Source organism: Heloderma suspectum, chromosome 4, assembly GCF_057233095.1.
Source record: "Heloderma suspectum isolate Gila_16-S chromosome 4, 16-S_ref, whole genome shotgun sequence".
Lineage (NCBI taxonomy): Eukaryota > Metazoa > Chordata > Lepidosauria > Squamata > Helodermatidae > Heloderma > Heloderma suspectum.
This window is the reverse complement of record NC_139461.1, coordinates 94,965,651-94,982,379: the sequence shown is the minus strand read 5'-3', so window position 1 is coordinate 94,982,379 and position 16,729 is coordinate 94,965,651. Positions and strand designations below refer to the sequence as shown.

Genomic DNA, 16,729 nt, shown 5'->3' with positions numbered 1-16,729 from the left:
AGGGTAATGCCATTCGTGTTCTTCCATTTCCAATTAGGGGTGCACAAAAGTCACTTACCTGGTCTCGCAGCTTGCTTCGCGGTGGGGGGGAGGCGCTTCGCTGCTCCCCCCGAAGTTCAGGCCGGCGGGGGAAGCTTCCCTCCTCGCCCAGCCGAAATTCAGGCTGGGGGGGAGGCTTCCCGCCTCTCCCAGCCGAAATTCAGGCCGGGGAGGAGGTGCCTCGCCTCACCCGGCCATGAAATAAAAAGTTAAAAAAAAAACGCCCCCGTTATAGGCTACGTGATGATTTAAGTAGCCTATCACGGCTAGATCTGCAAAGTCAGCCATGATAGGCTACGTTAATCGTCACATAGCCTATCACGGGTGACTTTTAAAAAAAAAAAGCGTGTACGCAAATGGTGGCCCCCATAGGGAGCCACCATTCGCGTTCCTTATTTGGTCGCCGTAGTCTACGTAATCTTTACAAATAAGGAATGCGAATGGCGGCTCCCTATGCGGGCCGCCATTAGCGTACGTGCTTTTTTTTTTTTTTTAAGTCACCCGTGATAGGCTATGTAGGGGTGGACGAAAGTCACTTACCTGTCGTCAAAGGCCGTTCGCGGTGGGGGGGAGGCGCTTCGCTGCTCCCCCCGCGAAGTTCAGGCCGGGGGGGGAGGCTTCCCGCCTCGTCCGGCCGAAATTCAGGCCAGGGGGGAGGCTTCCCGCCTCGCCCGGCCGAAATTCAGGCCGGGGAGGAGGCGCCTCGCCTCGCCCGGCCGCGAACGCGAAAGTAAAACAACAACAACACGCCCCCTGATAGGCTACGTGACGATTCACGTAGCCTATCACGGCTAGATCTGCAAAGTCAGCCGTGATAGGCTACATCAATCGTCACGTAGCCTATCACGGGTGACTTTAAAAAAAAAAAAAAAGCGCGTACGCGAATGGCGGCCCCCATAGGGAGCCGCCATTCGCGTTCCTTATTTAGTCGCTGTAGTCTACGTAAATGTTTACGTAGACTATGGCGAAAATAAGGGCAACGCAAATAGTGTTGCCCTTATTTTCGCCGTAGTCTACGTAAACATTTACGTAGACTACAGCGACCAAATAAGGAACGGGAATGGCGGCTCCCTATGGGGGCCGCCATAATCCGTACACTCTTTTTTTTTTTTTAAGTTACCCGTGATAGGCTACGTGACGATTCACGTAGCCTATCAGGGGGCGTTTTTTTCTTTCTTTCATTGCAATAGCGGCGGCGGCAGCTGCCGCTCCCGCCTCGCTCGAACATCTGCCGAACCGCCGGCCAGACCAGCTACCAGGCTACCGGGCTTTTCTCTTACAGGAATCTTGTGTGTAGTGAGGGGCAATCCATGCAAAAACTTGATATCTTATCCAAGACTTTTATTCCCACTTACGGTTTGTTTACATGAGGTTGGAGCGAGACTTGGAGTTTCTCTACACAGACGCTTTTAATCCCACAACTTTACCTGGGCTTCTGCTTCCATATTCTTTGCGAGATTAAGATTGCCCCCTTGCATGCACTTCCACTTTTTCCCTGGGGAGTTCCTTTATCTGCAAGCTCTATATGTTTATAGCCACTAGATCGTGCTCTGTTATAGTGCCACTTCCTCTTTTCATGGAGAAATTCAGCTCAGGTTATTTAAATAGTGTATTATCTGTGATCTTTAAAAAAATGGGATAAAGGTCAGAAAGCACGGGAGGGGCCCTGAAGCTTGACAGCATCATGTAAAGGATCCACAAACATCCGTGAGTAATCAGTCTCGATTGCAGGATAAAAGGACTGGAAAAGCCCGTGTGGAGATGTCCTTAGTTATATGTACAAGTAGACCCACTGAAATCAGTGGGACTTTAGTTAGTCATGACTAGCTTTAGACCATTGATTTCAATGGGTCTATTCTAAGTATGGCTAGGATTCCATTTTATGATTCTGAAGCAACAATCCTTAGGAATGAACAACAAATCTTACTGCTTTAGATCACTCTGTGCTTGCAAAAACAGCTGTCTTGTGGAACCCTTAAGACTATCAAATTTATGATTGTATAAGCTTTTGTGGACTTCATCGATTCACCACTTAATCAAGTGTGAACTCTGTCCACTTTGGCACTATAGTAAATAGCAGAAGTACGCTGGGGAAGTGGGATGAGTTTCCTCAGCACTGTTTTCCCAGTTTAAATCTTTCCCCTGCCCACCTCTCAATGCTGCTGTTTTCCTTCTGGACAACATAAACATACCATATGGGTCTCAACTGGAACAATGGCACTGGGGAAAAAAGTTAAAACTCCCCTCCCCCAATTCTGTAGCCCTGATCCAAATTTTGCCCCTATGGCTGCCATTAAAAAAAAAAAAAAAAATCTGTGGGGGAACAAGCACAGATGTCCCTTCAGCATGTATAGTTGCACCCTAAACCTCCAACACAGGTTGGAGAAGAAGTGAAAATGGTGACATCCAAATCCAGTTCTGTGTCCAGTCCTGAATATGTCCAGTCCTATACATCTAGTCCTTTATAGGTCCTTAAGGCTTCTGTTCTTCTCTCTGTGTCATTATCTGTGGTAAATACATTACTTGCTTCCATCTGTGCTGAGAAACAAGTCAATCGGCATCTGTGCCATGGCTTGAAACTATAGGTCAGAAGTAGTTGCTTCTGTCCTTGACACATGTCACCTCTTGCATTGAATCATACATTCTAGGCCTTGATATGTGTTTCATTGTGTGCCAAAAATACTGGTCAGTTTGCAAATGTTTTCTTAATCTTCTTACAGCTTTATTCTGGTACCTTTTCCCTCCTGTTTTCTAGCATTAAATATCAAGATCTGAACTTCAGTCCACAGTCATTGCTCTGCATAGGAAGCTGGTTATCTGACGCATACAGATAAGCTGTGGTTAGCAAGTATAGCATTTTTAAAGTAACTCACCACAACTTGTGTCTTGTGTCTGAATGGAGGAGAGAGAATTCTCCATGAACATCTTTTGGGCTTGATCAAACCCATCAGTAACCTGCCATGAGTTAAGATGTTTTCAAGGTGAATTAAATCAAGAAGTTTCTCTTCTTTCCATCTTCATCCTATACCTTTGACAGAAGATGTGACTCTTGTATAATAGCCCAACAGGGTCAAAGCTACTTCTTTCCTCCAGGTTTATCTGCACTGTGATCCTACTCTGTAAAATTCCAACCAGTTGTCCTATTGTATATTATCTATATTACTGGGGAAGGAGACTATTATTTCATGTTTCGCAGCCCTGTGTGAGGGACAACCAGATTCTGGAAGCACTTTAAAACTCCTATGTGAAAATGCTCCAAGGGCTGACCTAGATACCTTGTGGTAACCCCAGAAATGCCAAAACGCTACAAAATGGCAGGGAGATGATACTGTTTGCAGCAGAGAAGTGACATGTGGATAGGACTCCTTAACCATTTCTTCACCTGCTATGTTACTCCTTTAATCTGCCTCCCGTTGTTTTTCCCTGTGATGTGGCAAACACACACTTCTGGAGAAAAGTAGCTAGAATGAGTGGGCTGCAGGGGTAAACGGTTGAGTGACCCATATGCACTTCCAGTTATCTGTTCTATGTGGTGTATTATACAGTCTAGCTGTCTTATTTCCCCCCTTTGGGGAAGTGTCATAGCTCAGTTGTAGAGCACAAGCATTGCATGCAAAAAGTCGCAGGTTCAAACCAAGGCATCTCCCGGTAGTGATAGGAAAGAACCCTGCCTGAAACCCTGGAGAGTCAGTGTTCTGTACAAAATATTGAGCTGGATGGACCAATGGTATAAGCAGCGTCCTGTGAAAAGGACACACATTATATTCATTGTGGCTCTAATGTTCCAGAAAAGGGGACTTAAAAAAAGAAGACAACTAGGGATCATGTGACAGCCTTAGTTGATGTAGATGGTGATATGAATCTTTCATCAAGGTCAGCTCTTCCTTTCTGATAGCTGGGAGGAGAAAGTGCATGGCTAGGAAAGCCTAGATTCAAATACCAAATAAGCCTATACACCAAGGCAATCATGGGAACAGTACCTGTGTGCAACACAAGTCCAGCCATTACTAGTAATGTGGAGTGATACAGAACTGCACTCCTTTGTCCAGAGCCAGTGGGTGCATCCTTGCCAGTTGCACTTAGTGTGTACCTGTGTCAGGGTTGCCATATTCCAGTTTCCTGAATCTGGGCAGCATAATTTGCGTAATATGGAAATTGTTTGCTAATTATGCACATCATATGGTAGATATCTAAATTCCTACCTACCCCCGCTTCTTTCCCATTCCAAATCACCCATTTCAAAGCTGCTTTAGGAAACAGGAGGTTGGGCTTGTTTTACACACCTTTCCATGTAACATGTATTGAAACCCCCAAAGGCTAAATAAAAATTGAGACAATTATATATTTGTAAGAAGTCTAGGCTGTAATCCTATGCACTATGGGAGTTTGCCCCACTGAACACATGGGGCCTTACTTCTGAATAAACATGCATTTGATTGTGGAATTAGGCTGCAATACTATATACACTTGCCTTGGAAAAAACCCCATTGAACTCTATAGGACTTCTGAGTTATGAATAATAACTGAGAATAAAATGAGCCTTCAACTCATTGGCATTGGCTGCAGTGTCCTTCATAATCTCTCCCTTATTTTTTTAATGAATGAAAATTCCCTATTATATTCCTCTGTATGTATTTGGTGCTTGCTTTCTTTTCTGGTCAGTCTTAACACTTTTAGGTAGCATTATTATCTCTAACTCTGATATTGCTTTAAAATTTATTAAGTTACTAAGCTTTGTGCAAATTTCTCCAGGGGGGTGTCTCCATGAGTGATTTACTGTGAGTTTGCTGTGTTTGGAGATCATTCAGGGCACATGATGTTGTAGCCATCCCACAGCCATCCCAGAGTTTTGCACCAAAAAAAGCTTTCTCTAAGACTACTTTTACTCCAGTTGTTTTCCTTAATTTGGCTTGTCTGCAATTCTGTTGCAGTGTGCACCAACCCTTCACATTTACTCCAGCATGATAGCCCTGCCCAGGGGTGTTGTCTTTCACTTGGTTGTGACCTCACCAACCCCAGGCAAGGGGTGTTTCCCCAATGCTTTCCCTGTCTGTGTTTCCCTGATGTTTCCACCATTTTGTCCATTGGCTGTGTTTCCACCAGCAATTTACTCCAACTTGGCTGTGCAATGAAGTCTCTGTGTTTCCATGACATTGTGGCCATTCAGCACCAGCCCCACATTTTATCACTGAAAAACTGCTTCTTCTGACGAAGAAGAATCTCGAGGCTTCGGTCCATTACCTTAGGATGTAACTCATTCACAGCTTCCATATAGAGATCCTGTGCATTAAAATAGGGGCTGGTTTCGGTCTCTTTCCCACAACAAACCCATTAGTGTCTCCTCAGAAGTAACTCCCATTGTGGTGGACAAGGCTGAGATTCTATCTTTTGAAATGGCACACATTAAATCCCAATTCCTTAAATGCATTTAAGGGACCAAGCAAGGCTCCGATGAACTGCCTTAGGAAGAAAGTACTTCGCAGCTTCATTATAGCTATCCTGCAGGTTACAATGGGGGGTGGTTTCCTCGGCCTCAGATGTGGCCGCCATTCGCAAAGCAGCACAAACAGCACCAGGTAGGTGCTCTGTTTTGCACGACTTTCGTGGGGTGGTGGGGCAGGGGGGGCTTCCGTCACAGATTTCAGGGGGCCGAATGCACTGGCATTTGGTCTCACTGAAATCCATGGTAGAATTCTCCGCCATCCCTACCACAAACAAAAAAAGCTGGCTACTACTTCATTAGGTGATGCCTGTTTTTTGGCCACTGATTGAGCATGGATGTTGTGGCTGGTCTTCTTTCAGGAGACACTAGGGCTGAGCCAAAATGTTTGCTGATTTTGCCACTCCATTTCAAATGAAGAGGCATCTTGTGGGACTAGGGTTGAGACAAAAAAAACCATGCTGCTGCTACTGTGAAACTTGATCCCCCACCCTCCCCACCTTGCTAAAGACTGTATTCTCTGTCTGCTGCATTCATCTATTTTGCAACAGCCTCTCCTGCACTTCTATAAGCCAAGAGAGTTTTGTTCCTTTCGGATAATGATAAATCAGAACAACATACTGGTCCTAAAATAGGTTATAATCGTTTTGAGATTTTTATTCTATAATATCCCTAGGGATTTCTATTGAAAGGCAGTATAGAATTTTAGATAAATATAAAATATAAATAACTGATTGACAATTCAATTCATACCTGGCAGCTGGAGTATGTGAGAAGACAAGTCACACATTGCAGAGTGCTTTAGGCCAATCCTATGCACAGTTACAAGTTTCAAATGAAGATTTCTTGCCGCCGCCACATTCGGCAGCTCAGTGGCGATGGCTGCACACGAGGATGTGTGGAGAGCACGTGTGGGTCATGTGGCAGAGAAATAGGCCGTTTGACTGTGGCAACTTAAAGCTCACACAGATTCCTCTCTTAGAATGCCCTGTGAAGAATCTCTAGGGCTGCTTTGCAGGCTGAGATCATAGCAATGTCAGCCTGTGCAAAATGATAACAGGCTGCAAAAAGGCAGGCACAGTCAGGAAAGTTTCAGCTGACCGCCATCAGTTATGCGCTGCCTTTTGCAGCCAGTGGCTGTTGCTACTTACAGGGCTCATGATCTCCAGCTGCAAGTGGTGGAGGTGTTAAGAGACCCAGCTTGAGTAGGGGCTTGCCTTCCTCCTGTTGGGGATGCTTTCATTATTTGAGAGGGAGCATCACTACCCCTACAGAACTGGAGTCACCAGCTGCCACTGCTTAGAGGTGTAGTTATAACTGCCCTATCAGAAACTGCAGCACTATGTTAGCACTTGTGTTACCCAGAATTCCATAGGCATCTCTAGTTCATGTTGGTATCTTCTTGTACAAATTGATTCTGGCTTCTATAAAGGATCCAAATAGCATAAGTCAAAAATGCTTAATGACAGAACTAGAAGAGTTCCTTTGTAAAAACATTTTAATATTAGTGCTGGGCAGAAGTATTTGTCCCATACTTTTCTCTTGAATTGTGGGAGAAGGGATGCAGAAAAATACTTTGCGATTGAAGGTGCACACTTTTCCCTCGATCCCCAGCGTTGGGAACCAGCCTTCTTTTGTTTGTAGGAATGCCATAAATTAATTAAGCCTCTTCCCATATGTGTAGGTGGAATCTCACCTTGAGCTATATACCTCATCGGCAGCTTATGCATTCTTTTTAAAATTTCTCCTCTCCCACCCTTCTTGGCTTAATCAATGTTTTCCTTTATTAAATCTTTCCAGGGCTTTTATTAAAAAATATGCAGCCCCTTCAGATCTCATATTCCGTTTCACATAGGGTTCCTAAACCACTCACTGGTTCACCCGCTTCCTTTTTCATGCATCCAGAGTTTTATATTTTGAAGTTGAACCTTGCAGGTAAAAGATGTATGCTTCCTAGGTTTGTTCTGGCAGATATACTGATATTTTCAGAATGTGGTTATAGTTTAGGAGGCTGTAGCGAGTCTTTTCACTTTGTCAGACCTCCCCTCCTAGGGATGAAAACTTACAATGAGGAAGGGAGGGGAATCCATGGAGTGGATTTCCCACCTATGCTAGGGGGTATATTAAGAACCACCAGAAACTCACAGTAGCATTGTGAGTGTTTGGGTGGTACAGTATAGGTAAGTTGATGTCTAGGAGAATAGATATGTGTTGGGGCTTGGATGGGAGGGGTAGAGGTCATCATTTGGAGCATTTGGAGACAGAAAGACATGGCAGTAGCCATTTGATGTGCCAGATGACAGAATGAAGGTTCAGACAACTAAGGGCTATTCCTCCATCTAGTTTTCTGCCCAGCCTTGAATCCCAGGTTTGCCATACCAGTCTTCCATTAGGTCTTAAGATATCTCTTTTTTTTTAATGCCAGGTCACTGAAAGGGAAAACACTCCTGATCTAGAACTTGATCCTGAACCAACATGTAACCTGGCTTGCATCACAGAGACCTGGGCAAATAAGGAGTGGAGGTGGAATCTTTCCCAGCTATGTCCGCATTTCCCAGTTGTGTCCGCATGAAGTTTCATTTAATTTCATTTATTTCATTTCTATACCGCTCCATAGCCGAAGCTCTCTGGGTGGTTCACAAAAATTAAAAACCATTAAAATACATTATATAAAATATAAAACCATTCACATAACAACATAGAACAAATAACACACAACAACAACAACAACAACAACGTATATCTAAAACTAACGCAAAAAGCCAGAGATCGTCAAGAGACTCATTATATGCTTCCAAATGCCTGAGAGAAGAGGGCAATTTTAACCTGGCGCCAAAAAGATGACAATGTTGGTACTAGACGGGCCATGCCAGGTGGGCCTGGTCAGGGAGATTATTCCATAAATGGGGAACTGCAACCAAGAAGGCCCTCTCCCTTGTTGTTGCCGCCCTCCGAGCCTCCCTTGGAGGAGGCTCCTGGAGGAGCACCTTTGATGCAGGGCTTAGTGTGTGGATTGGTTCATGCCGGGAGAGGCATTCTGTCAGATGCTGTGGTCCCAAGCCATGTACAGCTTTATAGGTCAAAACCAGCACTTTGAATTGGGCTCGGAAGCATATAGGCAGCCAGTGCAAGCAGCCCAGAATCAGCCTTATATGTGCAGACCTTCTGGTCACTATTATCAGTCTGGCTGCCACATTTTGCATGAGCTTCAGCTTCCAAATCATCTTCAAAGGCAGCCCCACATAGAGTGCATTACAGTAATCTAACTTGGAGGTTACCAGAGCATAGACAACTGAAGCCAGGTCCATATAGGGGCATAGCTGGGCCACCAACTGAAGTTGGTAGAAGGCACTCCATGCCATGGAGCCTCAAGTGATAAAGATGGCGCCAGAAGCTATGAACCTGCTCCTTCAGGGAAAGTGTAACCCCATCCAGAACAAGTTGCGCACCCTCCCATCCGATCAGGAGAACCACCCACTAACAGCATCTCAGTCTTGTCTGAATTGAGTTTCAGTTTATTAGCCATCATCCAGTCCATTGTTGCACCCAGACGCTGATTTAGCACATCCACAGCCTCACCTAAAGAAGATGAAAATAGAGCTGTGTGTCATCAGCATACTGATGACAATGTACTCCAAAACTCTGGATAACCACGCTCAATGCTTTCATGTAGAAGTTGAATAACATGAGGGACAAAACCGTCCCCTGCAGAACCCCATACTGGAGACTCCATGGGGCCAAGCAATATCCCCCAAACACCACCTTCTGGAGCTGACCCTCCAAGTAGGAGCAAAACCACTGCAGTGCTTTTTTGCGTTGCCCTTATTTTCGCCGTAGTCTACGTAAATCTTTACGTAGACTACAGGGACCAAATAAGGAACGCAAATGGCGGCTTCCTATGGGGGCCGCCATTTGCATACGCGCTTTTTTTTTTTAAAGTCACCCGTGATAGGCTACGTGATGATTTATGTAGCCTATCACGGCTGACTTTGCAAATCTAGCCATGATAGGCTACGTTAATCGTTACGTAGCCTATCACGGGGGTGGTTTTTTTTGTTTTGTTTTTTTCGCGGCCGGGTAGACGGGGCGCTTCTACCCGGCCTGACTTTCACCGGCGAGGGATGGGGCGCCTCCCGCCCGGCCTGAATTTTGGCCGGGCAAGGCAGGAAGCCTCCCCCCCCTCGCATGAACTTTGGGGGAAGAAGCGAAGCGCCTCCCCGCACCTGCGAAAAAAGCTGCGGGACAAGGTAAGTCCCTTTCGTACATCCCTAATTCAATCTACATGGAAACGATTTCAGGAGTGTTTTCTGGTTTTATCCAGATTTTCATGAAATTGGCTTTGGTCCAATTTCATGGCACACAAAGCAAGAAAAGCAGGGTATACATTACCTAAAACTCCACTTTCACAGGTCAAACTGCACTTTAATCTGCCTTATTTTGGGGTCGGGTGGATGGAGTCCCACCAGTTGAACTGAATGTCATCAACCACGGAGATGTTGCTGAGCGAATGAGAGGCTTGTTCCCCACCCCCCACCCCCTATTCCCTTGCTCAGGAAGTTTACTGGAATAGATGAATTAGGTCCTTGTAGTGTAACCCCCACATGTCTCCCCTTCAGTAAACCACTTGTCTTCAGAAATGCACTCCACTTCTAGAATGGTTACACTACATCAGTTTCTTTCCCAGCGATTTCATTGACTGTTTTGTTTGCTGCAAATAAACAGTGGAGAATAGGTCTATAGGAAGCCACGAGCCGCCATAGCATAGCACCAGAGATGCGCCACATGAGTTACTATGAGTATCATACTAATGCATTATTTCGCAATTGTGCAATTACAGGACTGCAAAATCAACAACACTGAGAAATCACACATCCCCCCCCCAAGAAGCCCTTTTCTGCAGAAATTTTCCTATAGTAGTGAATGAGTCATCCCACCTAGTATAAGTGTGTAACAACACCTCTTCTTGGTAGCTGTATATCGCATTATACAAAATCGCAGTATGGCTGATCACAAATTTAGAGTTGGTTTTACTGTTCTGATGTTTTGTTTTAATGTTTCATATGCTTTTGTTTAAATATTTTGGGTTGTTTTTCTGCACCCTTTGTTGAAAATGTCAATTGCACCTGCACTAAATGGAAAATACACACAAGAAGTAAGGGGGCCAGTAGTGGGAGCCTGCAGTACTGTGATTTCGCAGTAGTGCTATTGAGATTCAGCCCTAAATGGAAAATACACAGAGAAGAAGTGAAAAGGAAGGGCCAGTAGTGAGAGACTGTTGATAAATAGTGCTAAGAGAAGCCTAACCTGTGCCGTGCTACTGCCAATGGTGGAAAAGGAATGGGGGGGGGGAAGGATGGCCCCACCCCTTGACCCAGTCACAGCCAGGTCACAATCACACCCCTAGGCACACCCAGCATGCTGGATTTAATTCAGAGGAATGGGGTACACTGGAGCTGAACCACACAGGAGCCGCATTTAAGGGGAAACGATGCACTAAAACGACTCTCTGAAAATGCACCTTTTTGAGAGGGGAGCCGCACGGTTGCTGCAGGGTGGTGACAACACCATGTGTCACAAACAGTCCTGAAGTGCTCTTGCTCTGCACTAAATCACCCGTGTAGATTGGGCCAAAGCAACCCTAGGGCCCATTTTCATCCCTATTCTGTAGCAGTGATGGCATCAGTGGTGAGCAGTGTCTTTTTCTAGCTTCAGCTAGAAAGCTGTAGTCTTAGATGATGACAGAGGGCATCCCTACAGCCATTCATGCCCAGGCTAAGCTACTGTAACACATTCTACACGGGACTTTTAAAGTGTTCAGAAATTTTAGTTAGCACAAAACACTACTGCCAGGTATTGACTGAACTGCTTATTAATAATACATACAATTCAAATATATGTGTTATATATTTTATTGTATATTATTACATGTGTTATATATTATAATAGTTGTCAATAACTATATATGTGGAGAGAGAGAGAGCAATATGGCTTCACTATTAAGGCCCATAATAATTCTAATCAACACAACATCTAGCCATTCTTATATTTCTTAAAAAGGCTCCCTAATTTACACTTTGATCCCAGCAAATACCTGCAAATGGCTAAAAGCAGGGCTTTACCTCAGCAAACTCTGCAAGCCTTCCAACCACTCTAGAACAACCTTTCTCTTCCTGAGCCAGGCTGAACTGCTGGAACTTTCTGAAAGCAGTCAGCCTACCCTGGAATGCTGCATACTGAGCATGCTCTAACAGCTAGCTCAAGGAAGAGAAGAGGGCGAGTATTTCATTTCAGTACTGCTGCTAATACAGACTCTGACAACAACATGGGTTACACAAGTGCCAAACACATTGTTCACAATCCTGTTCACTGCTTGTGGAAAATATTCTCCAGGAATTAATTGATTAGCAGTCCACTATTACTAACACTCCCCTTCATGGATGACTGCCTTGCTGTGGCGAAGGGGCTTGCATAACTCAGTGAAGCCATAAGCTATGCCGTGCAGGGCCACCCAAGACGGACAGGTCATGGCAGAGAGTTCTGACAAAATGTGGTCCACCGGAGAAGGAAATGGCAACCCACTCCAGTATTCCTGCCAAGAAAACCCCATGGAACACATCACAAGGCTAAAAGATATGACACCGGAAGATGAGCCCCACAGGTTGGAAGGTGTCCAATATGCTACTGGGGAAGAGCAGAGGGAATTTCCAAGTAGCGCCAGAAAGAGTGAAGCGGCTGGGCCAAAGCCGAAAGGACACTCAGCTGTGGATGTGTCTGGTGGTGAAAAGAAAATCCAATGCTGTAAAGAACAATATTGTTTAGGAACCTGGAATGTAAGATCAATGAATCAAGGTAAGCTGGAGGTGCTCAAACATGAGATGGCAAGATTGAACATCGACATCTTGGGAATCAGCAAACTAAAATGGACAGGGATGGGCGAATTTAATTCAGGTGACCATCATATCTACTACAGTGGGCAAGAATCCCTTAGAAGAAATGGAGTAGCACTCATAGTCAACAAAAGGGTGGGAAAAGCAGTACTGGGGTACAATCTCAAAAACGACAGAATGATCTCAGTACGAATCCAAGGCAAACCATTCAACATCACAGTAATTCAAGTCTGTGCCCCAACCACTGAGGCCGAAGAAGCTGAGAAATCACCAGGATAACAGGCAAGCATGGTCTTGGTGTACAAAATGAGGCAGGACAAAGGCTAATAGAGTTTTGCCAAGAGAACACGCTGATCATAGCGAACACTCTTTTCAACAGCACAAGAGGTGACTCTACACATGGACATCACCAGATGGTCAATATCAAAACCAGATTGATTATGTCCTTTGCAGCCAAAGATGGAGAAGCTCTATACAGTCAGTAAAAACAAGACCTGGAGCTGACTGTGGCTCAGATCATGAGCTTCTTATTGCAAAATTTCGGCTTAAATTGAAGAATGTAGGGAAAACCACTAAACCATTCAGGTATGACCTCACTCATATCCCTTATGAATACACAGTGGAGGTGAGGAATAGATTTAAGGGATTAGACCTGATAGACAGAGTGCCTGAGGAACTATGGACGGAGGTCCGTAACATTGTTCAGGAGGCAGCAACTCAATCCATCCGAAAGAAAAAGAAATGCAAGAAAGCCAAGTGGCTGTCTGATGAGGCTTTACAAGTAGCTGAGGAAAGAAGGGAAGCGAAAAGCAAGGGAGAAAGGGGAAGATCTATCCAACTGCATGCAGAGTTCCAGAGAATAGCAAGGAGAGACAAGAAGGCCTTCTTAATGTAAAGAAATCGAGGAAAACAATAGAATGGGAAAGACTAGAGATCTCTTCAAGAAAATCGGAGATCTCAAGGGAACGTTTTGTTCAAAGACGGGCATGATAAAGGACAAAGAGAAAAGTCACTGGAAAAGGCCCTGATGCTGGGAAAGATTGAAGGCAGAAGGAGAAGGGGACGGCAGAGGATGAGATGGCTAGATAGCATCACCGATGCAATGAATATGGACTTGAGCACACTCCAGGAGAGAGCGGAGGACAGGAAGGCCTGGCATGCTATGGTCCATGGGGTCACGAAGAGTCGGACACGACTTAACGACTGAACAACAACAACAATTACTAATACTGAAAGCTAGTCAATTGGATGGTATATTGGTCTCAGATGGGGAGACCTGAATTCAATTCCCTGCATTCTCAGCTATCAGTCTGGGTAGTCTTGAGTAAGCCAATGTCTTTCAACCCAACCAGGATCACAAGATTGTTGTGAGGATAAAAGTGGCATGACTCTATGTATGTTATACTGAGCTGTTTGGAGGAAGATACAAATGCAGTTAGTAGAACATATATATATTTTTAAACAGATTCTAGTATTTATTTTCTATTATAGTGTGTGTTTGTATGTTTTCTGTAACTTTTATCTGCATATTTTGAAACTTTCTTTCCAAGGCTGTGATATTGCAGTCTAATTCAGATGGGTGCAAGACAATTTAAAATTAATGAACTCATTGAACCAGTTAACAAGTATTAATCATCCATTTTAGTAGGCTGAGTCCCAACAGATTTCTGTCATGTTTTCTAGGTCAGCAATTTTGTGTGTGTGTGAATGGGAAGCAGGATGGCTGTTTATGAAGGTGAAATATAAAAAAGCCTGCAAAGTAGAATAATAATGCAAGTTATAGTTATTTATAATGTTTCAGGTTTCCCCCTTCTCTCTTTCTTCTTTTTATCATGCTGTATAGCTGCTGGGAGCTGCTTAGAGTATAGCTTATAACAATTTAAAAGGGACAAGTTTAACATCAACTTGGAGTGATTAACATCTCTGCTAATATCCACAACCTAATACAAGCTCAAAATCTTAGCTAACTTCTTCCCCATTCTGTACCAATTACCTTAATCCTGGACACCAAAAGATACCTGAAACTGGGAAATAGTATAGCACTTTTGGAGGATACTCAGGGCTTTTGCAAATTTCCAAATGGAGATGGGGTAGTCTGTATCACCAGGGTAGTCAGTCACTGATGATAATGCCTTCCTACATAACATCAGCTCATAAACTTTCTTGAAGCAAAGTATCACAGGATTCTTCCCTTGGCACACAATGCTCTTAACTCAAGCTTTCCTGCCAGCAGATCTCTGAACCAGGATCATACTATCCCATCTATCACCAGCAGTATTACATAAACTCTAGGAAGACCCATTCCTGCCAGAAGCTCTTCTTGAGGACAGGAAGGTGTGTGGCAATTGGATACTCAGAGAGGACACCCTTTCAATTTGATCCATTTAAGAAAGGGGATTGAATAGCTGGGTTAGTGACTTTCTGGCCTCAAAAGATATTTACAGATCTATGCTGTCCATGTTATTTTAAACAAAGTTACTGAGTCCCCTGTGTTCCAAAGGATGGTCCACGGTCACTTTCTCCTTTTTCACCAGGAAGTACTAGTTCCAAGGATTCACATATTTGTGATGCTGCAGGATCAGGGATCCCATCTTTTGTACATTACAGTCTTGTGCCTGTTTTGCTAAGTGTCTTCATGCCATACTGAGGTCTAACATTTCGATTCTGTGACTTCTTCTCCTGTAACAGAAAGTTGAAATTGTGTTCACGCAACTCTTGCAAATAACGTTATATTCATAAAAGTACAGCATGCAAACTGGGTGGATCTCCAAACATATTTGTAGTTGTTTCTGTGGCATATTTAGATTGTTATTAACAGAGATTTATTTTTTAAATCTGTTTATGTTGAAATCAGCCTTTATTACTAAATCTTGTGGTATTATTTTGGTGAAGGCGGGTGGAATTATGATCAAAGCAGCTTTCTCATATAGAAAACACCTCCACGTTACATTACCCTTCAGTGATCTTTAAAAGTGAATCTTGTTTCTTGAATGTACTTTAAAACTTTCAGGCTTTTCAGAAGGCCCTGAAGACTTACTTATTTACTCTGTCCTTCCCCTGATTCTGTTTTATCAGACTGGGTTACAGCTGCAACTGTGTTGTAAGCTCTGTCTTTTGCTGATGTATGTTGTTTTGTGGAACTTTTTCAGCTTTTATTACTGCATTGGTTTTTTAATTATGAATTTAATTATATGCATTTTATTGTGTATGCCGCCTTGGGAGGGCTCCTGCCCTGAACTGCGGCCTATAAATAATTTAAATAAATAAATAAATCTTTAGTCCCCAAATAAAGACTAATGTTGTTTTCTAACTATTTTTTTCTGGAGGAAAAAAAAGTCTAATCCTTCTCTTCATCAATTTCATTTTAAGATCCAGACTTCAAGGACCTTGGTGTTTTGAAACCATTGCCAGGTTGGTATGTTCAATGTTCCATAACACTTGAAAGTCTTCATATTTTAATTGATTTTGTTTTCTTGCCTGGGTTTGATCTTTTTGTTTTGCTGTTGTTGTTACTCAGTTTGTGAGTTTGAGATGGGTGGATCTGAAGGAATTGTGGAATCTCTGCAAATTGGGAAAGAAGGGAAAGCTTCTGACACTGAGGCAGTTGATTGCAAATGGTACATCCGAGCGCCACCACGATCCAAGGTCAGTCCTGTTCCATTCTCTGATTTGGGGACTTGATTTAAGAAAGTGACGTTACTAATACAGCATTCATTACTTTGTACAGACAGGCTTTGCCGCTTTGCTTAATATGGTTTGCAGTCTTGAACCTCTAAACTATTATTTTCCTTTCTATGAGGGGGAAGCAATTTGTCACTACACAGAGTAACCTTCACTTGCTATAAATGTTTTGGGCCACATAATAGGTAAATCATTTTGAGCTATAGGAAATTTTTAGACTTGGGGCTTTTCCAGTGTATCAGTTTATTTGCACAATACATGCAGAACGGACGTATATCTATTGCAAGGAAATTAGATATAATTCTTTCAGGTAGCACTTCTGGCATAGGAATGCCACATTTTGCCAGCATGCAAAGAACAATATTTTTTCACTGGGACAATGGTTGAGTATTATTATTGTTATTAGCATTAGCAATTATATAGGTTTAGGGTGCAAGCCTATGGCTGCTAGTCAGCAGCTAGACGGCGATAGGATATGTCGGTTTCCGGGATCCGACCTCAGAGCCTGCACCCTGAGGTCGGTTCCCTGAGAACTGACCTTCTTGCCCTCCCGTGCTGCCTCATAGGCAGTGCGGAACGGCCCTGTGCTCCGCGCTTGGAAGATTACCTGATTTATAGCTAAATTCATTGCAATTGTTAGTGCTGTGTGGAATATAGTTACAATGGTAGGTACATATTAGAG

At 43.6% G+C, this 16,729-nt stretch overlaps 1 protein-coding gene across 1 annotated transcript in view; it reads left to right on the top strand.

Moving 5' to 3' along the window:
- The window catches only part of NETO1 (neuropilin and tolloid like 1), a 145,383-nt gene that overhangs the window by 68,976 nt on the left and 59,678 nt on the right, over positions 1-16,729 (top strand). The window contains 2 exon segments of the mRNA XM_084848111.1: positions 15,736-15,777; positions 15,884-16,011. Coding sequence (XP_084704237.1) covers positions 15,736-15,777; positions 15,884-16,011 — 170 coding nt within the window.